We start from the raw sequence: 25689 nt of genomic DNA, 5'->3' as shown, positions 1-25689 counted from the left end.
AAAAATCAAAAGGCAAAAATGAAAGAACTTCTTGGCCACAGGTTAGTTTAATAGGCTGCTTTGCCAGGGCTTCTATCTGCTTTCTTATTTCCTCTCCACCTACAGAGTGACCTCGAATCCTGCCCAGAACTTTGCCTCTCTTTCTTCTCCCAAATTTTTTTACCCTGATTTGGATCCATCTTGTGCTCTGTACTTTCGACTTGGTGGATATGGTATAGCGTTTTTTCCATGACTTCCTCCATGGCATAAAATTTGTTTTTCTTCAAACATTCTGCCCAGTATGTTGCACTAACTAATTGTTGGACTCGAGCATAAGATATCAGATTGCGGTTTGGGGACAGGGGGAGATTAATGAAGTTGAATTAATGAAGATTAATGAAGATGCGTAAGAGGACCCACAATCCCACCATGTTTGGTCCAAGTCATATGGACACAGCTCAAATAACTGAGTTTCTGTAGAGAAATCCAATCCCAAAACTTCCAAATAGTAAACTTGAATTTGAAGAAAATTGAATTTATATTTTTAGAGATCCTTTATTTCTCACGAACATTATTCAAAAATTTTAACAGATGCTTGCCTTTCAGTGGCACTTTACATTGATGGGTAAATGGGGAGAACATTAACTTTCTAGGCCACTTAGGAACTCTTTAGAGTCTGGAACATCCTGAGGAATGATAATTTCCTGTATATTTTTCTAGTTCATGATCTGCTTAATAGTAATGTACAAAACATCAAAATGTTGTCGGGAAAAGCTTCCTCACTCTCTTCCAAGGTTTTAATGATCTCCAATCAGAGCAGCATTTTTAGCTGAGATCATGTTATCCTGTGCACTAAACGTTTTTTTTTTTTTGACCCATTAAAGGGGATGAGGAGCCTATCTTCATTGTTCAGCTGTCAGCTGTCAACTAATACATGCTAATTGTTCAAAACATCATTTATTGGCTAGTGCCAAGATAGCACTAACCATTTCCTAATATGTGAACTGACTTAGCCCACTCTTCACATCCATAACTCATTATGGTATAATAACAGTTTAGCAGCTTTTAACTCACTGCTAAACTATATTTTTGGTTTATCACATTTTAGGAAAAGGAAAAGCACATTTAGAAAAATGGGGAAAAAAACATTTTTAGAAATAAGCTCCAGTATTGGGTCACTTGCTAGGTTTTCTATGAGTTGTCTATAGGAAGATAAATTAACCTTAATATATTCAAAATATGCCTTGTAAAGTGATATTTACAAAAATATTTTTATATTCTCATTCTCCAAACTTCTCTTTCTTATCATGGATCTCTTTTTAACAGAAAATGAGCTATATCCCAAAGGTAAACATGCCCAGTTGGTTAGAAGTAGACAAAGAGATATATCTGGTACAGACTGCAGAATCCATCAAAAAGAGTTTTGACTCATTCATATTCTTTCTTTATATGAACTGTCGCATTCAGTGTGTTTTCATTTTATAACTTCTGTTTTATAGACTGGAAATAAGTATTTACAGTATGATAATAAGCATCGATTTGCTCGAGCGGGCCCAGTAACGTCTCCATTGGAGACTTTGTTGTTACTGTGTTTGGCATATCGAATCCGTCACGGGGAGCTTGCCAGGCTCTGCCGTGCGGGCGAGATACTCTTGGTAGCTTGCCGGGCTCTCCGAAATATGATTGGGTATTTTGAATATATTACTTTTAGTTCTCACTTATGAATTCTTAAATTTATTTTAAAATTCTTTTTTAAAAGTTCTTAAAATGAATTTTTCCTTGTGTCACTAGAAAAGCTAGACTGAAAATTTTAAATGAAAGGAAAATACTGATGTGGTCATTAAGAAAACACATTATAAAACAGAGTTTGAAAATTAAACTCAAACACACATATACACACAGAGCCCTCTTCCAAGAGAAGCATGTGGTGACTTACATAAAAGTCATAAAATCATGGTATGCTGAACCGTATCTTTCCTTAAAAATTGTGTATCCAGAATTTTAGCACAACAAGCAAGATTATCATAAAAGCAGGATCAGAAGTGATAACCTAAAACGACGAAACTAGAGTCTGTCAAGTCACTATTTTAAATGCTGAAATTCCAAAGTCAGTGAGGCCATTAGGATTCAGAGATGACAGTAAAGCAAATCAGATAAGAGCCAGATAGGGAGACACGGAGCCCCCTGTTCCAGGCGGCTTTCAATAGCAGGGTAAAGTACCAGAGACAGATACTTAAAAATAAGTCGTTGCTGTGTCAGCTGCAAGTGGCATGTGCTTCCTTCTGAGGCAAAGTGAGTGTGCATCCTGAGCTGAGGCTCAGTTCTCCCTAGAAGGGGGTATGAGCTGAGTAGGGGGATCCCTGAGGACCTAACTAACACAGTGGAAACGTTAGCTATGACATTTCAGTTGGCTTTATGAATTAATTTTCTGAAACCATTGTATTAGACACATGTAGAAATAGTTACTTATTGTTGTTGCTGTTGTAGTGTAGAGCCATTTAAAAACAATAACTTACTTTTGGATCTCTGCCTAATTATCCTTCCAGTAAAGATGCTGATGAAATGGATAGTAAATCAATAGTCAGCTCTCTAACCATCACCATCATCATCACCATCACTTGTCATTTATTTATTAAACACTTGTTAAGTGTCTGGAGTTGTGCTCAGTGCTTGATTGTAATTCTTGCAGCGAACTTGGAGTTGGGTACAATTGTTTTCCTCTTTGTTGTGGATAGAACAGTGGGACTCCGAAAAGTAATCTGCCAATATCACAATATTGGTTATTCAAGTTCTCAAGTTCAGACCAAAAATTGTATTTCATTTCAGAGTATCTGTTCCTAGTTACTGCAATATTGCCCTTCTTTCTTTCTGATTTACATATGAATTTGGATATTATAAGCCAATGAGGAAGAGCTCACCCAGAATATATAGAGTCAAAACTACTTTTCTATCCAGTGATAAATTATTTTAAAAGAAAGAATAGACTGCTTTTATTTTTATGACAATTGTAAGAACGAAAAATATAAAGTGTCCCACATACAAGGCACTATTTAATGAACAATTTGTTTTGAGAATTTCTTGAGCTATTTATTTTTAATACAAGTAAAATATCAAGACTATAAATAAAATAGAAGTCAAAGATTTATTTCTCAACTTTACATTTAAAATTTACTTTTCAATAAAAGTACATAAAGTAAAACATATAAGTAGGCTATTTTATGTACTTTAGTATATTTTTATAATATGCCAACTACAGACTATGGAAAATGTGAGATTTACCTAATGAATTACCAGTGTAGTCAACAGATACAGAGTTTCAAAAATCAAATATGAAGGTTCTATTTACATAGATGTTCCTAAGGAAGGGGAGTGATTTGGGGGAATAATTTAACTGCATTATTTAATAATTGAGAGTTTGTGCAGTAAAATGAAAAATAAATGTGGGCTAAGAAAGGCCTAAAGGAAAACACAAATCATTTGAATCTGATCTAGTATTTATTCCACAACCTATTGTCCATCAATATATTTAACCAAAATGTTTATATGTAATGTCTGCATGAAACTCAATGTAATATTTGGAGTACATAGAAATGAAAATCCTTTTGCACAGATCTTTTAACTCATTAAGAAACATAAGTAGTAATGATAGAGTGAAAATACTGGCTGTGTTCATTCTTATAATATGCCAGATACCATATATTATTTCTTATTTTCAAAACCACTCTACAAGGAAGCTATTATTGTTCCTATTATTTTCAAAATCAGCTTTTAACGGTTGACTGATTGCTTAAGGTTACCAAAACTAGTAAGAGATTTCCAGGTTTCCAGATTCCAAAATCTTCTCCTGCACATCCTAAATGTCATTGACGTAAAGCATGCACGATGATTTTCAGTTCGCCAGAGTATGTGAATCCCCAGAGCACTCTGAACTGACTGCCAGATAACTCTCGGATTATTTTGATTCCAGGAAGTTTGAGCTATTGAAAATAATAATTATTTTTTCTAGTATTTCTAGGATGCAACAAAATTCCAGCAACCATTCAGAAATTAAACTTTCACTTTTCTCTTGACTTTTTCTGGAAAAGTTAGCATTTTAATCATTAGATTTTGTATTATCTCTAGGTTTTCAGTGAAGCCTAATGGATTAAAGAGAAAATTGCTGGCTACTAGAATCGGTTCTTATACATTACATTGGGAAATTCTAGCATACTTTTTTTTTCAAAATTTATTCTGAAATTTAGAAAAAACAAATCTTATTTCTTAATATTAAGCCAAATGTTTATTTCCCAGATTTTACCTAAATGTTCTCTCCTGAGGCCAATGCCATTGTGAAACTATTTTAATGGCCTTCTTTGGGGTGTGGTGAAATGCTCTAATTGCCTTTGCTAAAACCCAGGGTTTCATATAAATTGAATTTTTCTTTTAGGATAATTGCCATTCACTTTTGTTTTATATGCAACTGAGTGGGGTTTTGCAGTATCCTCAGTGGACAATTAAAGTGCTGAAATAGGAGAAGCTAATCATTGCTTTGTGTGGGAATACTGACAACCTCTGCATATTTGTCAATCTGTGTTAACAGTATCGATCAGGATGGGATCCTCATAGAGGGGCAGATAATATTTCCACTAAATCCTCGGACAGTGATGTAAGTGACATATCTGCGGTTTCAAGGACTAGTAGTGCTTCTCGTTTCAGCAGCACAAGCTACATGTCTGTCCAATCAGAACGGCCCAGAGGAAACAAGAAAATCAGGTGAGTAAGGTGATTGTACCAGGAAAACCCTCTATCTGTCTTTTAGAATGTCTTAATTTTTCTTTGCATAAACTTAAGCCTCTTGACTTTTCAAAAGTTAATCTTTGTCATTACGGCAATGAGAACTTCTGTTCATGTTAATACTGATTATGTTTTGGTCTACATTTCAAACTTCTTGCTAGAAACGTCTTTTAGATCTAATAGCAATTTTCTTTCTACAATACCAATTTTTTGTGATTTCCACTTAATACTATTATTATTATTGTATCTTTACTGCAATTGAGGGGAAGATCAAGTGAAGAGTTGAGTTTTTGAGTGTGCTAGGAATATAAAAATCATTTTTGAAAATTATTTTTCCTAGCTGAACATAGTTCAGTGATTCAGAATATTTAAGAATTTACTCTTTTTAATAGGAAGGCATGCTAGCCTCCTAACATTTTAATAAAGATCTGGAAAAAATTTTATTTTTCAAAAAATTATGTGTAATAATGTTAGTATGAATTGTACTTTTTGCCTGACCTGTTGGTTTTATGGGCACCTGCACCCAATAATTTTATTCCTATTAGGTCAATAACAAAGAGACCATAACTATTTTCCATGCAGCATTATAACTAGGGTATATGATTTTAAATCAGTCTTATTAAATATTGCTTATCCAGTGCTCTCTGGTATACACTAGAAAAGTGATCTTTATTTATGTTTAGATTTCATTGTCTTTCTGTTTAATATCATATGCATTTTTCCTGACCTTGTTTTTCCTTTTTGTGTTTATTTGCATGCCTTGGATTTTGTGTTGCCTTCCAAAGGCCAAAGGGAATAGAAGAGGGAGGGACAGAAGGGGCTAAGGACGAAGAGATAGTTCATGAGGAGAACGAGGTCAAGGAAGAAAGAATTAATGAGAATGGGCAAGGGAAAGGAATCGCACAAACATGTAATAAGGAGAAACACAGAGAATCAGGAGACGAGGAAAAAACGCAGGAGATACCTGAGCAGGGGAAAGAGAAAGAACAGTGGAATAAAGAGGATTTACAAAGGCAATTTTCACAAGACAACGACAGGTAAAATGTCCTTGTTTAGTAGCATTTCCCAGTAGTTTTGTAGTCCTTTCTTCTACTCCTGTAATCTATCATGTAGTCCTTTCTTCTACTCCTGTAATCGCCATTTTCATTTGGTTTATTTTCTTGTTTGTTTGACTTGTAATGTGACTAATATTTGGGTGGAGAATTAAATATTATTAGTTTGTAGTCACTAGTACTGAGAGTCTGGTTTATCTCATTTTCAAGTTCTTTATGACTGGCTGAATCAAACTTAAATTTTCCTTTAATTCTTTCAGTACAGATTACTAGATATCTTCCCCAGTTGAGGAATGAAGAAATTTTAGTCAAAATGAAGGGTCTAAATATATTTAGCCAACTATATAAGAAATATTACATACTGAACCAGAACTTTAAAAAGCAAGATAAGAGGAAGGAGTCAATTTTGTTCAGTCTCTCATCCACTAGTGCATGTTCAACTTCCACAAAAAATTACAAAAAAAAGGAAACTGAACTCTTGAGTAGACCTCTCTAGAAATTTGGAGTGAAAGAAAATGCCAAAGAAGGAACTTTGAATAGGGTGGGTAAAGGCAGGGGATAATACAAGCAACAGCACCGAAAAACAAGCATGTTTTCACTTTTATATCACAAGGCGCGAGGTCTGAAGCTAGTTCTCTGGGGCGGATCTGACGATCTGTCGGCACAAGTCCACAAAAAGACTTCCTTCTGTGGTTGGAGAAAATGAGGTTTCTCTAACATTTATCTGACGTGGAGAATTGCAAGTCACTCTACATTTTGGAGGAATTAGATTTTCTGGTAGTTAGTCCAGGATTTAATTTTGTGTTCTTAGAATGTCTGCTTGATTAAAAGATCTACCTTATCAAAGCCACATTTTGCCGGACTGGAGTGATAGCACAGCAGGTAGGGCATTTGCCTTGCACGCGGCCCGATCCGGGTTCGATTCCCAGCATCCCATATGGTCCCCTGAACACAGCCAGAAGTAATTCCTGATTGCATGAACCAGGAGTAACCCCTGTGCATCGCTGGGTGTGACCCCCCCAAAAAAAAAAGTTTAAAAAAAGCCACATTTTGCAATAACACATCCAAATTCATTCTCAGTGTGTGCTTTACTCTTAATTGCTGAGAAAGAGAATTCAGATAGATGATTACCTCTTGGGTATGTGACTCAGTAGAATCACTTTTTATCTCAGACTTTTTTTTGCGGCGGGGGGGTTAGGGCAGGGGTGTGGGGTTGAGGTGAATGGGTGTCCTGGAGCCAAAGGACCAATCTAACATGAGTGACTGTGTAGAGGTTTGGCCAATTATAACCTGAAGTTCTTACACTTTCTCCATTATGTTCTCCAGGAGTATTGTACATTGCTGGATAGGGACAAGAGTGAGATGCTATAGCTATAGCAATCTGAATGAATCACGAAGGCCATGTACTTAGATTTAAGTAACTACAGAAGTCTTACGTATTGTTGTAAACTAAAGGAGACCAGATCCACCTCTCCAATGAACCTGTATTGCATGAGATGACCTGAAGTACCAACCACAATGTTTATAATAAAATGGCGGCATAGATCATTAGTAAATCAACATGGGATCTTTAATTTGCTTTTCTTATTTAAAACTAAGAGTCTTTATTCTGGGAGAAAAGAGAGCTGATTACTCCCAGTGACGTTTGTTTGGGTAGTTCATAAACAGACCACAGATTGTTTAAGTGCTAATAACTGAACAGGCTTATGCAACATTTTTGGAAGTAATCTTATTTTAAAATAGACCATTAATGGTTTGTGTCAGAAAAGAGGAGGGGAAATGCCTGATTTCCTAATTTAAGTATATATAGCATTGCTAGTATTTAAAATTAACATGGTGACTACAATGAACAAAATTCATTCTAGTTACTGTTTCATTACAGTAATTGCATGATAATTATGTTGTTTGTGTTAGTCACATTAAAGTAGGCCTCTTGAATGTACAAACAAAATAGCAAAAAGAAAATTTAAAAGATTCATTAAATGTTGGAGTATATTTTAAGCTGGTTAATAAATAATTTATTCATATTTAGCAATCATATTTACAAACATGCCTACTGATAAAATGCCCCTTTAACTATCAGTAATGATTATTTGGTAAACCTTAGTACATTAAAAGTTACAGTTACCATTAAAACAATGTTTTTGTTTGTTTGGGGGCCATACCTAGTCGTGCTCAGGACTTACTTCTGCCTCTGTGCTCAGTTATCACTCCAGTAGTACATAGAGAATTGTATATGGTATCAGGGATTGAACCTGGGTCAGCCAGGTATAAAGGCCTTTAACCTTTCTACTATCTAGTCCCTAAAATACTTTTTCTAAATCTATGCACATATGTGTTTTGGCCTATTTACATTTGCTGATTAAATATGATGAACATGTGGAAAATTGGCCTGGAAAAAAACTTTGAGATGTAGGGAGAAATTATTAAACCATAGCCATTTTTTGGATACATAAAAGAACTCAGTGCATGTGGCATATTTCTGCCTATACCTTTAGAGGGGAGCAGTAATGTTTCATGCAAATATTTTTGGATTAGGAACCCAGGGTCTTCTGGATCCTCATCCTGACTGCTGTGTATACCTACTCACATTTTCTATTGCTTTCTACACCCAAGAGAGGTGTGGATGGTTCATATACTCTCCTGCAGATGAGATGACTGTGCATAGAAATCAGCAAAGTGAGCCATCTGTAAATGGGAGAATTTTCCTGGTTGTCTTGAATTTAGAGATTATTGGTCCTGTGACTAGTGTAGAACAAACAGCTCATCAGCAGTTTCAATCACGTGGCAAGGTGTTTCCAAAATGCATGTAACTAATAGTTGATAGTCTATTGATCAGGTTGAGTGTTTTGGGTTTTCTGGAAGTATGTGTCAGTGCTAGTTCATCTGGGAGGGTGCACTTATGAACCCTATGCTTCTGTTGTGGTGTAAGTACTGGCTGTAGCAAAGTAAGCGCCCTATCACTGTGCTACCACTCTGGCCCCAGAGTTGTGATTTTTTTTTCAAGTTTACAATGAAGCCACAAAATTTGAATTTTTAAAACAATCATTTGTGCAGACTATTATAATACTCTCTAAATTCTTTGAAGAGTTACTTGTATTTCTTGGTGAATTTTAAAATAAATGATTTTTGAGGGGAAAAATAGGATTCTTACAGGGATCATGTCTAATTAGATCTTATTTGGGTGCATTTTAAAAATGCACTTAAAAATTATGTCTTTCAATTCATAAAATGGGCATTCTATTTATTTTTTCAATGACTTAGTATAGTTTAGTGTATGCATTTGCATATAAAATTTATTTTTGTTAAACATATTCTGATTCTTTTATAAATAGAATTATTTCATTGATTTCATGTTTAAATTACTCAGTACTAGTACATATAGAAATAGAATTTAGGTTTTGTGTATTGGTCATATCCCACAGTCTTGCTGTATGTCTTTATTGGCTCCAAAATGTTTTTGTTGTTTTGTTATTAATTCCTTAATCTATATAGGAGATTATATCATTTGTGAAGGAAAATAGTTTCACTTTATCCTTTGCAATCCATGTGCCTTCAAATTGCTTTTCTTGTCTAATTGCCCTAACTAAATCCTTCACTAAAATGTTAAATAAGTGTCTCATGGAACGTTCTTTAAAAAAAGAATAACCTTCTGAAATTCATTTGCATAAAGAAGGCAGGGACTCCCAAGAAATGCTCAGAAATCCTGGGAGCCACTCCTGGAAAAACTTAGCCAACTGGATTAGTTCAATGCTTGGACCTGATGATACAGTTGCTCATGCCTGACAGTGCTCCAGGGCCTTCCAGACTATACCTGGCAGTGCTCAGAGGTACCTGTTCTACTGGAAATCGAACCCTGTGCATGTAAAACGTGTGTTCAGCCCTTTGAGCTGTCCTTGCAGTCCTGTAAAGGCATACCTGAAGAAAGCGTTTCCTGTGCCTCTCATCTACTTTAGAATCATTTATGTAGCACTGTAGCACTGTCCTCCCATTGTTCATCAATTTGCTCGAGCGGGCCCAGTAACATCTCCATTGTGAGACTTGTTGTTACTGTGTTTGGCATATCAAATACATCACGGGTAGCTTGCCAGGCTTTGCCGTGCTTTCTTTTTTAAGATTACAGGAGTGTTTTTTTTAATTTCTTTTCCTTTTTTAATGAATCACGGCATGATACAGTTACAGACTTACAAACTTTTGTGATTACATTTCAGTCATACAGTGATCAAGTATCCCTCCTTCCACCAGTGCCCATTCTTTACCACCAATGTTCCCAGTATCTCTCCCACCACCACCCCCATTCCCCCTGCCACCACCACCACCCCCCGCCTCTGTGGCAGGCACATTCCCTTTTACACACACTCTCTCTTTCTCTCTCTCTCTCTCTCTCTCTCTCTCTCTCTCTCTCTCTCTCTCTCTCTCTCTCTCCTTTTGGGTGTTATGGTTTGCAATACAGGTAGTAAGTGGTCATCATGTTTTGTCTATAGTCTACTTTCAGCACACATCTCCCATCCCGAGCGAGTTCTCCAAGCATCATTCACTTAGTGGTCCCTTCTCTATCCCAGCTGCCTCCCAGCATGTGAGGCCAGCTTCCAGAAATAACAGGTTTAATGGAATCATTTAGCCTGTTGTAATTTCTATTTAATTTACTTTTGTTAATTTACTTTGTCAAGACTTTCTAGTTAATCATAACCTTTCTAATTCTATTTAGTTTTTTAAACTATGTTGTATTCAGTTGATTTTTCAATATAAACTATATGGTATTTTGTTGTATATAATTTTTGACATTTTTGTCTTTTCTACCTTTTTGAAGCATAGTTTTCTACTTCTGTCTTATTACAGTGAAAGTTATGTGACTCCTTGTTTAAACTGCCTCAGATCATATGTGCTGCTAAGTCTAGTCCCTGATTGCTTATGTCATCATGCAGACTTCATTAGGACCTCTCTCACTTTGCACTGCAGAATAAATGCTCTTCTCTCCGAGAGTGTAAGTGTGCATTCTCTTAGTTCTCCATCCATCCTCTGGTCATCTGTGGTCTGCTTTGTGGACTTCCTGCCTTTTCTGGTCCTTCACAGCTCACAGTCTCTCCCTCCACTCATTGCCATTCTGATTCTATTGTTTAGTAACCTCTGGAATGTGCCTCTTTCCCCCAGACTCTGTTTCTGCTTCCATCATTCAGCCTATTATCACATCTATCTTCAATCAGGAAATTCAGATCTAAGGACAAAGTCAGTTCTTAAAGATTTTAGTGAATGAGTTCATGGCACTAAGGTTATCATTTGGGAGGAAGAAATTATCAAAAAGTCTGAAAAGAACTGAGAGATTTGTATTGCCATAACCAGATCTGGGGGGAAATGATAAAATATAATAAACTTTAAGTTGAGGAAGAGAAGAAATATTCAAATGGAAAAGTAGCAAGTAGTTAGAAATACTATGCATATTCAGAACCTTCTATGAGTTGATCAGCTTTATTATAACCATTTGCATCTCATAGAATCTGATTTATGTGTGTAACAATTTATGTGTAGAGAAATAGTGCTTTGGTCTAGAACACTGGGGATTTGACTGACTTGCTTTGCAAGACTGAAAAAAGAACTTGTTTTTCTTTTTCTTTTTTAAAGTTTTTTAGAACTTCATAGTTCATAGAAACTTTCCTATAAAGTTTTGCCAGATGACAATTCAGAGTAACATAGATTCATCTTACACTTTTGTATAGAGAAAACTATTTCTAAAATACTCAAAATATTTCATCATAATATTATTTCACATGGGGTCAGAGAGACAGCACAATGGGTAGGGCACTTACCTTGCACGTGGCTGATGCCTGGTTTAATCCCGAGCATCCCATATGGTCTCCCAAGCTCTGCCATGAATAATTCATGACTGCAGAGCCAGCAGTAACCCAAGTCATGCCCCCTCTCCCCAAAAAAGATAATTTCACAAAGTTAATAGAGATTCTGGGAATTGTTTATGTGTTTTTTTCTTACTAATGTTTAACCTGTAGTGATCAACTTATTTTGTTCTTATATTGTAATAATCAAATGATTTTATTCTTTGATTGTTTTTATTTAGCAAATGCTATTGAATACTTCTATAGACCAGATCCTCTGCTAAAACCAGAGGGGAAAAATAAGAACCTAGTCTTTTTCTTTAACAGCTTATAGTCTGCAATGGAGATATAAAAGTAAATTATCAATTATAGAGTAAAATATAAAAAGTAATTATAATATGTGATTCTATAGTAACAGCTCCCTTTTAAAAAATATCTTAATATATCATTTTTTAAAATCTCATTTAAAGTTCTCAACTTTAAGGTGCATTTATATAGAAAATTAAAAGTTATTACAAATTATCTAAATTGTCCAGTATCGAATCGCTTCAGTTACAAAATAGTGATAGAACCTGTCTTTTGATATCAAAGTCCAGTGTTTCTGGTTTCACAAAAGAATATTTTTAGAATAAATGGGGGGCAAAGAAACAGGTGACTCAGCATTAATAGAAAATAGAAAAATGAGGAACTGGAGAGAAATAGCACAGGGGTAAGGCTTTCACCTTCCATGCTCCTTCCCTGGTTCCAATTCCTGGAACAGCATATGGTCCCTAGAGCACCTCCAGGAGTGATACCTGAGCACAGAGCCAGGAATAGCCCTGAGTACTGCAGGGTGTGACCCCAAACCAAATTTTTAAAAATAGGAAAACTTTTTTCATGAAAATGATATTTACTTTTTAAAAAATGTTATTAGTGAAACACCATGACATACAGTTGTAGACTTACAAATTTTTGTACTTGGGTTTCAGTTATACAATGATTGAGTATCCATCCCTCCACCAGTGCCCATTCTCCACCTCCAGTGCTCCCAGTATCCCTCCCACCCCCCAACCCCCCCATCCCACTCTATGTCAGGGCATTCCCATTTGTTCTCTCTCTCCTTTTGGGTGCTGTGGTTTGCAAAAGAGGCATTGAGTGGCAGTCATGTTCCATCTATAGTCTACTTTCAGCATGCATCTCCGGTTCTAGGAGGATCCTCCCAACCCCCTTTACTTGATGCTCTCTTCTCTATGTGAGCTGCCTTTCCCCCTACCATGTGCAGCTGGCCTCCAAACCATGGAGTGAACATCCTGGTACTTATCTCAGCTATTCTTGGGTGTTAGTCTCCTATTTTGTTACTTTATATTCCACAGATGAATGCAGTCTTTCTATGTCTGTCCCTCTCTTTCTGACTCATTTCACTTAGCACGATACTTTTCATGTAGTACCACTTGTATGTAAATTTCATGACTTCATCTTTTCTACCATCTGCATAGTACTCCATTGTGTAGATGTACCAAAGTTTCTTTAACCAGTCATCTGTTCTCGGACACTCAGGTTTTTTCAAGATTTTGGCTACTGTGAACAGTGCAGCAAATGAACATAAAAGTGCAGGTGTCACTTCGACTATACTTTTTTGCCTCTCTGGGATATATTCCCAGGAGTGGTATTGCTGGGTCAAATGGGTGCTCAATTTCTAATTTTTTGAGAATCGTCCATACTGTTTTCCAAAAGGGCTGAACCAATCGGCAATCCCACCAGCAATGAAGGAGGGTCCCTTTCTCGCCACATCCACGCCAGCATAGGTTGCTTTTGTTCTTTTGGATGCGGGCCAGTCTCTGTGGTGTGAAATGATTGTTGCATCTCCCTGATGATTAATGATGTAGAGCATTTTATCATGTGCCTTTTAGCCATTCGGATTTCTGCTTTGAGAAAGTTTCTGTTCATTTTGTCACCCCATTTTTTGATAGTGTTGAATGTTTTCTTCTTGTGGAGTTCAACCAGTATATCCTTTTTATCAACCCCTTGTTGGATGTGTATTGGGCAAATATCCTTTCCCATTCTGTAGACTTTGTATTTTGGTCACTGTTTCTTTTGAGGTGCAGAAGCTTCTTAGTTTAAGATAGTCCCATTGTCCCATTTGTCCATCTCTGTTTTCACTTGCTTGGCCAGTGGCGTGTCATCTTTGAAGATAATATACCATTCGCTTCAATGTCATGAAGGATTTTGCCAAACTCGTCTTCAATGTACCTTATGGATTCCGGTCAGATGTTGAAGTCTTTAATCCATTTTGATCTTACTTTTGTACATGGTGTAAATAGAGATCTGAGCCCATTTTTTTGCATGTAGCTGTCCAGTTTTGCCAGCACAATTTGTTAAAGAGGCTTTCCTTGCTCCACTTCACATTTCTTGCTCCCTAATCAAAGATTAGATGAACATATGTTTGGAGGGAGATGTCAGTATATTCAACCCTTTTCCATTGGTCTGCAGCTCTGCCTTTGTTCCAGTACCATGCTGTTTTAATTATTACTGCTTTGTAGTAGAGCTTGAAGTTAGGGAGGTTGATTCCTCCCATTTTCTTTTTCCCAAGAATTACTTTAGCTATTTGTGGGGGCTTATTGTTCCGTATGAATTTCAGGAGTGTTTGCTCCATTTCTTTGAAGAATGTCATAGGTATCATTATAGGGATTGCATTGAATGTGTACAATGCTTTGGGGAGTATTGCCATAAAAAATGATATTTACTTTGGATTTCTTGTGTCCTCTAACATTAAAGTCTTTTCTGAGCTAACAGCATAACTGTTTTTGAGAAACTTTGTTAAACAGTTGTTTTTACTAACTTTACCAACCCAAGCATAAGATTTTAAAATCTCAAAATTATAACAATTAAAATATGTATAATTTTGTACTTGTCACCAAGTTTCCTCTGCTTAGATTTTTTAAAATATTCATGCCATGTAAATCTTAAAGGATCTCTCAGTAAACTTAGTGAGGTAAGAATATGAAGTAGAAATACTTAGATGTATAGAACTGGTTTTTTTAAGATCATTCTTTCTGGGTGTATTTCCAGAATTTTATTCTCATAAGCTGATATTTGAAAATAAATGGTTTATAGTCAATGAATTGGGAAACTACTATATGTATTATCCATTTCTTCAAGATTTGTAGCATATAATCACATATATATTCCATATATATTCTCAGTAGTCAGTTAAGAAAATGAGTTTAGACCAGCGTTTTCATACCTTATGATGGACTTTTAGTAAAATACTTTCAAATTTTTTTCTGGAAAACATGATTTAAACTCAGCATATGCTTTATTTTTCCTGTTTGTTTTTCAGTCTCTAACAACTTTCAGTGAAATAAAAACTTTCATATTGCTAGCTAAAACGAAGAGTTATAGTTTTAAAATTCTAAGTTACCTAGAAGAAAAATTTTGAAACTGAGAAAATGGCATGAGGTTTGATCTTGTCCCTAAAGCAGCAGTCAGCTGAAACCAGGAAAAGGATTATGAAGTCAAATAGGTATTAGTTTATCTGACAATGATGAAAAATAATTTCCAAAGTATGATATATTCCAAAGTATGATAAATCTTATATAGATCTTATAAATCTTCTATAGATTGATCTTTAAAGTCTGGATACTAACACAGAGATACACAAAAATCTAATAATGCAAGGAATATCCTGAGTATTATCAGTTTGCCCACTTCCTATATGTAGTTTCAAATATAATTTTCTGTGTATTATTTAAGCGATCATTTCAACCAAAGCTATTAAGTTTTATTATAATAATTTAGTTTTGGTCACTCTCCTCAAAATCTCCATCTCTAATACCCACATAGGTCACTTATTTGACATTTTTAATTTAAAAAACAGCACAAATTTCCTATTATTTGAAACATAATGTGCAACATGATTACTATAGCTAATATTGTTGTATTTGACAATACAGCAGAAAGTTGTTAGAGAGAAAATCAATCTTAAAAATTCTCACCTCAAAGAGAACAATTTTTTGATAATTATTTCACAATACATAGACATCAATATTTTTTTATGCCTTAAACATTCAGTAATGCATGCCAATTGAATTGTGATTCATTCTCCCAAATGATAGCAACACCCCTCCATTTTCTATATTTTTATTCTTTATATTTATAATAATGCATTGTCTTCAGACCATTAGTTGCTGTGATCAAAAACGCCGCAGTTCTAAATATTTCCAATTATGGCATATTCATTTCATATGTATATATAAATAAATTATACTTTAATGCTTGCAGAAGGGCTTCTATTACTTCAAACAAACTTAGCACCTTCTTATTTATTTTCTACATTCCCATATTTGGTTTTACACTACTATTAAATGACTATATATACCATAATTCCCATATCTAATATTTTTTTGCTTTTTGGGTCACACCCAGCGATGCTCACGGGTTACTTCTGGAGGCTTTGCATTCAGGAATCACTCCTGATAGTGCTTGGGGGAACATATGAGATACCAGGAATTGAACTGGGTTAGCTGTGTGCAAGGCAGACGCCCTCCCCACTGTACTGTTGCTCCGACCCCTCCATATCTAATATTTTTAACACATCATTACTCTTTACTGTGTCTACCATTTGTTGGAATATATCCTCTTTATTAAAATAGTTAATGATTTATATTATGAATATGAAGAACAAGCAATTTCCCTATCTCTTAGAATACTTAAAATTGTCATCAAAGTGTATGAAGATAATACTGAGTGAATATTATAAGGGACATCGACTTTTTTGATAGACTTTAACTTTAGGTAGATAGAATTTTTAATAAACTTTAAAATTTTAATATGTAACTACTTTATCTTCCTAGCATACTTTCAAAATCTTCACCACTACTTTTATCATTGTTTCTATAAATGTAGAGTGATTTATTGGTTAAAATCACACTTCTGGGGTCAGATAGGATAGGAATTAAGGAACTTTTCTAGCATGCAGTTGACTCCAGTTTAGCTGCTAGCACCACATGGTTCCCCCAAGCACCACTGGAAACAACCCCAAGAACCCCTGTGTTGCCCTCAAGAGCCTCCAAATTAAAACTGATTTCATGTATACATGTATTTATATGTGATACAATATATCCATGTAGTATAGGGATATTTTATATTTTACACACATGTGGATGTGTTTCTATTAGGAGATTTTAGCATATCCATGAGATCGGCAGCAGTTTTTGTTATTTACATTTTACATTTTTCACATGTGGATTCTGCAGATTGAAGATTCTGGTACTGTTCCAGTGACATAAACATAGTAGTAGGTTCAATCTATGTATGTGGAAATTATTGCAAAAGAAAAAAAAGTCAACCCTTGGGGGTTGCAAACACTCTTTAGGAGCAATGGTATTATGGAGGTTTGAACTTTAACCTTCATAGGATTCCACTCTTTCTCTGTCACTGCCCAATCTACCTTCTGCCTTGGCATATCCCCCGCAAATATTCACAGTGAAATGAATGAGTGAATAAATACCCAAATCTTTCAGTTATTTTTAAATGTGTTTTTTCTTGTTAAAAGTTGAACTTAGACAATGATGAGAGGAAATTCTGAAACCCATGATTTTTGGATGCCACATCACTAGATAAAATTCAGTGCATTTTTCCATGACCCTTGAAACTGCTGTGAAAAAAATATAATCATTCTTTCCTTCTCTTGATTATAATTTTGCTTCTAAAATGACTCACTCTTAGAAGCTTAAAATGGTGCTTCTCTCTCAGACTTTTTTTGCTCAGAAAGCCACAAACCCTTACTGGAAGTGATTTTACAATTGAGCTAGTACTCTGGACTAAAAATAACTTCCTAAGTTAGCAGTTTCCAAACTAAGCTCATTTAAAAAATAAAAAGGAAAGCCTTTAAAAAATATAAATTCTCTACCCTTGAAATTGAAAATTTTATTATAGTATATCAGTAATCCTGTAGAACATGGTCATGAAACTTCTTATGTGCTATGGACAGTTGCTTGGCCAAGTCTGCCCAAAGAACTGAGAGCTCTCTACCTTATTTAAAAAGGCAGGGTTAATGCCATTTTATTCATGTTTTTCATTTTGTGAAGTTTCTTTTGCTGGTATGACGACATTAGTTTACAATACTGTATATGTTTTCAGGGGTATAATTTCAACATATCACACCTACCACCAGAGTACCAACACACACACACACACACACACACACACACACACACACACACAGAGTTCAGTGGAACCCCTCCCAACTTCCAACCTTTCACACCCCTTGCCCCCGTGGTAACCACATCTCCAGGTGCTGAGTCTACTTATTTGTTTCCACTAGTTTTTTTCCTCTTCCCTGACTTTTCTCCTCTGTATCCCACACATGAGTGAGACCATCCAGTATCTGTTTTTCTCCTTCTGACTGTTGCTTTTCACTACCCTCCCCATCTGCCTTTTGAGGAAGTCCATTCTATTTGGGGGCTATGTAACTGTTACAAAGACATACCAACTGAGTCAAATCCTACCTACCTATCGCATTTTATTTGAAATGGCCATTGTCTCAACCAGGCAAGTGATGACAAAAGTGTGTCTATATAGTTATCCTTAAATGGAATATTATGTCTTATGTTTTCTTTTGCATTTATGATTTAGTACAGTGTACAGATAGTACAGTGAATAGAGTGTTTTCCTTGAACATGGCGACCCAGGTTCAATCCCCAGCACCCCAAAGGGTCTCCTGAGCACTGCCAGGAGTGGTCCTGAGCACAAAACCAGGCATAAGCCCTGAGCACCACTGGGTGTGGACCAAAAACAAAAACTAAAACTAAAATGATTAAAAGGAAGAGTTGCATCAGTGAGTGAGATTTTAGTTGTAGAATTGAACCATCTTATTTTCACACAATGTTAATTAATACTATATTTTGCATGTTTATTTTTATTATGTATTATGTATATTATTTTATGTACAAACAGAAATCTCTTTTGGTGTAATTCTTTTTTTCTTTGAACTTTATGCTCTACTTGTAGACTGCTGCTCCCAAATTTTATGTTTTTATAACAGAATAAACTACAACTGCTATTGAGTTTGAGGGCCACCATGAGATTATTAAACAATTCAGTGATATTTTTAATAAGCTGTAGTTAGCCTTCTTACTATACTGTAAAGTGAAGTAACATTTAAAAAATTAAACTAATCACAGTTAAGGAAAATATCAATGATCAAGTTGTACATATTTTCTCTTGTTACTTATATAATAAAATTTAGTCTTTGTTAATAACAAATAAATTGTTCTGATATTAAAATTCCTAGTTAACATCACAGGGCTGGAGCAATAGCACAGCGGTAGGGCATTTGCCTTGCGTGCAGCCAGCCCAGCCGAGCCAGGTTCGATTCCTCTGCCCCTCTCAGAGAGCCCGGCAAGCTACCGAGAGTATCTCGCCCACACGGCAGAACCTGGCAAGCTACCCGTGACGTATTCGATATGCCAAACACAGTAACAACAAATGTCACAATGGGGACGTTACTGGGCCCGCTCGAGCAAATCCAAGAACAATGGGAGGACAGTGCTACAGAGCTACAGTTTACATCAAATTTTATGTTACTGGCAACTATTTTCATCTAGCCTAAGTGTGTTTAAAATGCTGTTAGTGGGGACTTGGGAGCTAGTGCAGGGGTCATGGTCCTTGCCTCGCATATGACTGACCCCTGTTCCACCCATGACACTGCATATGATACCCAAACCCCACCAGGATTAAGCCATGAACACTGCTGGATGTGGTCCCCCAAAAACAAAGTAAATTGTGCTATAAAGCATTTTGCTAGTCTTTTATATAAAATAAATATGGTGACCTAGTATTTAAACCTCTGAGAAGTTTCCTGGTAAATGTTAGTAGCTATAGAAGACTACAACCAACTCGTCTATTTTGAGAAATCTGACAATTATTTTTTTCATACTACTGCATGAGGTATATGTCCACCATAAATCATTTCAACAGTTGATGCAGAGAATAATAAATTTTTAAAAATAATGTTTTTAGGATGCCTTCATTGTTCAGTTTTGTTTTTTATTTTTTAATCATGAAAATGTTCGTTTCCGTAAATTTAGAAGAAGCCAATTTAATTCTTACTAGCTTCTCAAGTTGGCATTGAGGAATTGCAGATTTTTTTAACTCTAAGATCCTAAGAAAAGCTGTGATTCAATATTTCTGTAAAATTAAAAATAACTAGAAACAATGTCTCTGAATATTTTACTTAATAGTTTCTAGTAATTATTTCACAATAATAAAATATTCTGAAGCTAAGACTCTAAATGTATTTAAATTTGCCCTCAATTTTTGCAAGTTCTAAAATGTTTAATATGGTGATGAATTTCTTAAGGTTTAGTAAAATAAATTGCATAGGAGAAAAAACAGCTGCCCTTCATTTCTTTTTTTTTCCCCAATTTTTATTAGTGAAACACCAGTTGTAGATTTACAAATTTTTGTGCTTGGGTTTCGATTATACAATGATCAAATACCCATCCCTCCACCAGTGCCCATTTCCCGCCACCACAGATCCCAGTATCCCTTCCCCCCATCCCCCCCCCCATCCTACCCTCCCTCGGTGGCTGGGCATATCCTTTTGTTCTCTCTCTCCTTTTGGGTGTTGTGGTCTGCAAAAGAGGCATTGAGTGGCAATCATGTTCAGTCCATAGTCTACTTTCAACATGCATCTCCCCTCCTGGGAGGATCCTCCAAACACCCTTTATTTGGTGCTCCCTTCTCTATCTGAGCTGCCCTTTCCCCTAGAATGCCCAGCTGGCCTCTAAAGCTATAAAGTAATCCTCCTGTTACTGATCTTGGCTATTCTTGGGTATTAATCTCCTATTTTGTTACTTTATATCCACCAGATGAATGCAATTTTTCTATGTCTATCCCTCTCTTTCTGACTCATTTCGATTAGCATGATACTTTCCATGTAGTACCACTTGTATATAAATTTCATGACTTCCATCTTTTCTAACAGCTACATAGTACTCCATTGTGTAGATGTACCAAAGTTTCTTTAACCAGTCATCTGTTCTTGGGCACTCAGGGTTTTTCCAGATTCTGGCTATTGTAAAGAGTGCTGCAATGAACAAACAAGTGCAGATGTCACTTCGACTATACATTTTTGCCTCTCTGCAATATATTCCCAGGAGTGGTATTGCTGGGTCAAATGGGAGCTCAATTTCTAATTTTTGGAGAATCGTCCATATTGTTTTCCAAAAGGGCTGAACCAGTCGGCATTCCCACCAACAGTGAAGGAGTGTCCCTTTCTTGCCACATCCGCGCCAGCATTGGTTGCTTTTGTTCTTTTGGATGTGGTCATTTCTTTTTTTTTTTTTGGAAGTAATCGCCTTTGGGAGAAGCTTTCTGTTGTTGTTGTTTTCTTTTTTTTTTTCTTTTTTTTTCCCCTTTATTTTATTTTATTTTTTTTAAAGTTGTAGATTTACAGTTTTTTGTGCTTTGGTTTCAATTATACAATGATCAGATACCCATCCCTCCACCAGTGCCCATTTTCCACCACCATGGATAATATCCCTCCCACCCCCATCCCCCCATCCCCCCTGTCTCTGTGGCAGGGCAATCCCCTGTGTTCTCTCTCTCCTTTTGGGTGTTGTGGTCTGCAAAAGAGGCATTGAGTGGCAAACATGTTCAGTCCATAGTCTACTTTCGACATGCATCTCCCCTCCTGGGAGGATCCTCCAAACATCCTTTATTTGGTGCTCCCTTCTCTATCTGAACAGCCCTTTCCTCTAGGATACCCGGCTGGCCTCTAAGTTATGGAGTAATCCTCCTGGTGCTGATCTCAGCTATTCTTGGGTATTAATCTCATACTTTGTTACTTTATATCCCCCAGATGAATGCAATCTTTCTATGTCTATCCCTCTCTTTCTGACTCATTTCGTTTAGCATGATACTTTCCATATTGTACCACTTGTATGTAAATTTCATGACTTCATCTTTTCTAAGAGCTACATAGTACTCCATTGTGTAGATGTACCAAAGTTTCTTTAACCAGTCATCTGTTCTTGGGCATTCAGGTTTCTTCCAGTTTCTGGCTATTGTAAAGAGTGCTGCAATGAACAAACAAGTGCAGATGTCACTTCGACTATACATTTTTGCCTCTCTGGGATATATTCCCAGGGGTGGTATTGCTGGGTCAAATGGGAGCTCAATTTCTAATTTTTTGAGAATCCTCCATACTGTTTTCCAGAAGGGCTGAACCAGTGGACATTCCCACCAACAGTGAAGGAGTGTCCCTTTCTTGCCACATCCGCGCCAGCATTGGTTGCTTTTGTTCTTTTGGATGTGGTCATTTCTTTTTTTTTTTTTTGGAAGTAATCGCCTTTGGGAGAAGCTTTCTGTTGTTGTTTTCTTTTTTTTTTTTAATTAACTCAAGGGTTAGTTTTCTGCCATGCATAATTATCAATAGCATGCTGGATTTCATGACTGAGTCATTAAATATTTTTGGTTCTGTATTTTCATATTTATAGTGAGACAAATATGCCACACACACACACACACACACTATTGTGCTTCTAGATAATTTTCTGGGAAGACAATGAGAATCTTGATGCCTGATACAATATGGGGACAATTGCTTCTTGTATCTGATTAACAGACTAGAAACCAACAAAAATTCTTGTCAACCTTATTGTACTCACATATTTCACCAGAAATACAAAAGAGGTGATAGAAGACACCCACCCAGGTAACAGAGATTTGTTTCTCCTCCACGCAACTTTCACAGCAGTATTTCTTGACTTCTCTTTGTTTTCTCTGTGTCCAGCAGAACTCTGGAGACTTCACTCTGGAGGCCTGCAGGGCCTAGGCAGGAAGGCAAAATCGGGTGTAAGGATGAGGTCTTGTTTGATCCTCAGCACTACATTTGACTTTCTGAGCATCAATAGAGTGACCCTTGAGAAAGACCCAGTAATAAACCCTGAGCACAGCTGGGTGTTGCCGAAACCCACCCCACACCCCACAACTAAAAAAAAATGAATAAAATGTATTCTTAATATGTTATTCATTCTAAGCAGAACACTGCTCATTTTAGGATATCTTTAACTCAAGTACAACATCAATCAGAATAATACATTCCTAAAATTTTTATATGAGTTTTGTTCTTGTTGGTTATTGGATGAGAAAGAATTAGAAGCAGATTTAACCCTTGACTCTGCCTTATTTTCCTTAGATGGTAAGCAGTATACTAGGTTGCAATAAGGAATTGCAGGAAATCTTAATAGATACAAAAGAAATGCTTTCATATCTATGCAGCTAATTATAGAATCACTAAATAAGTAGAAATAATGAAATTAATTATACTTGTGTAAAAACTTTTATAGTATGAATACTTAGAATAAAATAAATTAATGTATTTATTGTATTTATAAATTTATTTATATACTTAGAATAAAAGAAATTAATGTATTTCTTGGAATTCATAGAAAATTGAAGCCAATAAGTTGATTGTGAAAATGCTTTTAATAAAAGTAGCTCTTTAAAAATTTTTTTAAAATCCATGTGACTGTTCTCAATTGGTATAATTAACATGTAGCACTGTAGCACTGTCCTACCTGTGTTCATTGATTTGCTCAAGCGGGCACCAGTAATGTCTCCATTGTGAGACTTGTTGTTACTGTTTTTAGTATATCAGATATGCCACCGGGAGTTTGCCAGGCTCTGCCATGCAGGTGGGATACTCTTGGGAGCATGCGGGGCTCTCCAAGACAGATGGAGGAATTGAACCCAGGTTGGCCATGTGAAATGCAAACGCCCTACGCTGTGCTATCACTCCAGCCCATTAACATATTTTAAATAATGGTGGACTGAATTTTATACTCTCCACTAGTATTTATTTTTAGTTTTGGAAATACTATTTAATTATTTATGAAAGAAGATTGTTTTGTTTTGAACTTTAATCAAGTATGTGTCTAAAACCAATGAGAGAAGCACTATTCAGTTTAATTACCAGGGTGATTATTTACAAAAAGGTAGTACTTCTTAAAAACTATTATCTATTGATCTAACTTGCATAAAAGTTATATTTATAGATTCATTTCTAAACAATAAGCAATTTTTCTTATGTTATTTAAGTATAATAATGTGTTGCACGTGTTTGAATTAATAAGTAGCATCTGTAACTGTGCTTTGGAAATACATTCACAGCTTTGTACTTTTTTTCAACTCAAGTAACCCAGATTTACCTGTGCAGGTATAAAATTCAGATTTTTTTCAAAATTAATCACAGGGTACATATTGATATTCATATGATAAAAATTATATAAGTGAGTATTCAATGGTTATTTTATGGATATCCTATGCATCTACATATGCTTAAAGTTTTAGTGGAATGGAACTTTAAAATGTGTGGAATACTATAAACTTCAGGGTTGAAGAGCTAGTACACTGGGTCACGTGCTTGTCTTTGCATATGGCCAGCCCTGGTTTTATCCCCAGAAGCACCTATGGTCTCCCTAGCACTTACAGGACAGACTCCTGAGTACACAGCCAAGAATAGCTCCTGAGTGAGTACCAAAAAGAAAAGAAAATGCATCTTTGAGAATTTCTCTAAAGAATGGACAAATTGAGCAAAGTGATCTTTGCCAGTTTTATAAATTGCCTTAAACTACAAAGTCCTCTGTTGTCTTATAGCTATTCAGGAAATTTTGTCTTCTTTCTTCTTGTGCTGCATTCCAGGATATTTTCATAGCCTTATCAAATGTCTCATTGACCTCAGATTTCCCAGAATGTGTACACTGTTCTATATTAGTTTCACAATTTAAAAGAATTCTTAACCCACTGGATTGATTTCTTGGAAATTTCTGTTATGATTATAGAGATCATTTAGAATTACATCAAGATTACAGTAAAAAGAACTGGGCAGTCTGATTGTTAAAATTGACTACTGAAAATGTCAGCAAAACATGTATAAATTCTAAGAAGATGAATCCATGTAACTGAGAAATTATCTCAATGATGGAAAAGCTACCTTTTCAAAAGTATTTCTTGTTTATTATGACAGATAAGAAATATGAAACTTTTATAAGTTTCATATTTGAGTAGTATGAAAGATTATCATAACTATAAAAAATTCTATAAGAAAAATGTTTATGTGAACTTCATTGGAAATATCTGACTTAAATGACCTATTAAAAGATCCTCCCAACTTCCAATGGATAAATATCAAAATTCTTAAGTTAAAATTTCACTGTTCTGTACATACATAATACCTAGTCTTCCAAATTACTACTTGAGGTAGAATTTCATATGTGATTATAGCACTCACGTTAGTTTACTTGTGTAATGGCTCAGTATTCATTCCAGAGCAAAAGTTAACATTATAAAGGAAGTATGTCTCTCCTGCAGTGTGTGCAAAGCCTCTCTCTGGTGCACCCAGGGGAAAGCTGAGAAAGGACCCGCTGGGGCTCCTGCTTGTCCCTCTGCTGTAGTTTCACTCACAGAAAAGTAAATGCAGAGAGTGAAAAGTGACTGTGTACTAGATGCCTCGAAGTAGCCCCATATGTGCGCTTGATCAGTCAAAGCTCACAAAAACTTGGATGGACAGTTTGATGGAGATTCACTCCCCAGCACTTTCATGAGAGGTTATTTCAGAACTCTGTTCTCACGCACACCTGGCAAAGGCTTCTGTGCATTTTCAAACAAACGTAGAGTGCCAAAGCAGAGCCAGTAAACAGTCGCTTGATTAGCCTTGTTGATATCCATGTTATTTTTCCTCTGCAGACATCCAAATTCTCTCGTACCCTGTATGCTTGCTGAGTAGAGATTTTATAACTAGTAAATTACTGTTTTTCTCTGAGTCCCAAGAAGCTTAATTCTATTTTTTAATTGTTTTTGTTATTGTTTTTGTATTTGCGTGTGTGTGTGTGTATGTGTGTGTGTGTGTGTGTGTTGTCTGTTTTGGGGACACATCCAGAGATGCTCTGGGGCTACTCTTGGCTCTGCACTCAGAATTTACTTCTGGTGGTGCTCAGGGGAACACATGGAATGCCGGGGATTGAACCCAGGTTGGCCACATACAAGGCAAGCACCCTACCCTCTGTGCTATC

The 25689-nt window shown here is 36.0% G+C and overlaps 1 protein-coding gene across 50 annotated transcripts in view; it reads left to right on the top strand.

The window, feature by feature from the left end:
- RIMS2 (regulating synaptic membrane exocytosis 2) overlaps positions 1-25689 on the top strand; it is a 564867-nt gene that overhangs the window by 422178 nt on the left and 117000 nt on the right. For 19 of the 50 annotated variants that reach the window (XM_056111705.1, XM_056111697.1, XM_056111680.1 and 16 more), the window contains 2 exons: positions 4559-4731; positions 5538-5789. The exons of 16 other annotated variants lie outside the window; for them this stretch is intronic. In XM_056111705.1, the coding sequence (XP_055967680.1) occupies positions 4559-4731; positions 5538-5789 (425 nt within the window). The remainder of the gene's footprint in view (positions 1-4558; positions 4732-5537; positions 5790-25689) is intronic. 15 more of the 50 variants (XM_056111862.1, XM_056111826.1, XM_056111819.1 and 12 more) reach the window with 1 other exon arrangement.

The sequence above is a fragment of the Sorex fumeus genome, unplaced genomic scaffold, assembly GCF_029834395.1.
Source record: "Sorex fumeus unplaced genomic scaffold, SorFum_2.1 ptg000002l, whole genome shotgun sequence".
Classification (NCBI taxonomy): domain Eukaryota; kingdom Metazoa; phylum Chordata; class Mammalia; order Eulipotyphla; family Soricidae; genus Sorex; species Sorex fumeus.
The sequence above is the reverse complement of the archived record's forward strand: the minus strand, read 5'-3'. Positions and strand labels throughout refer to the sequence as shown.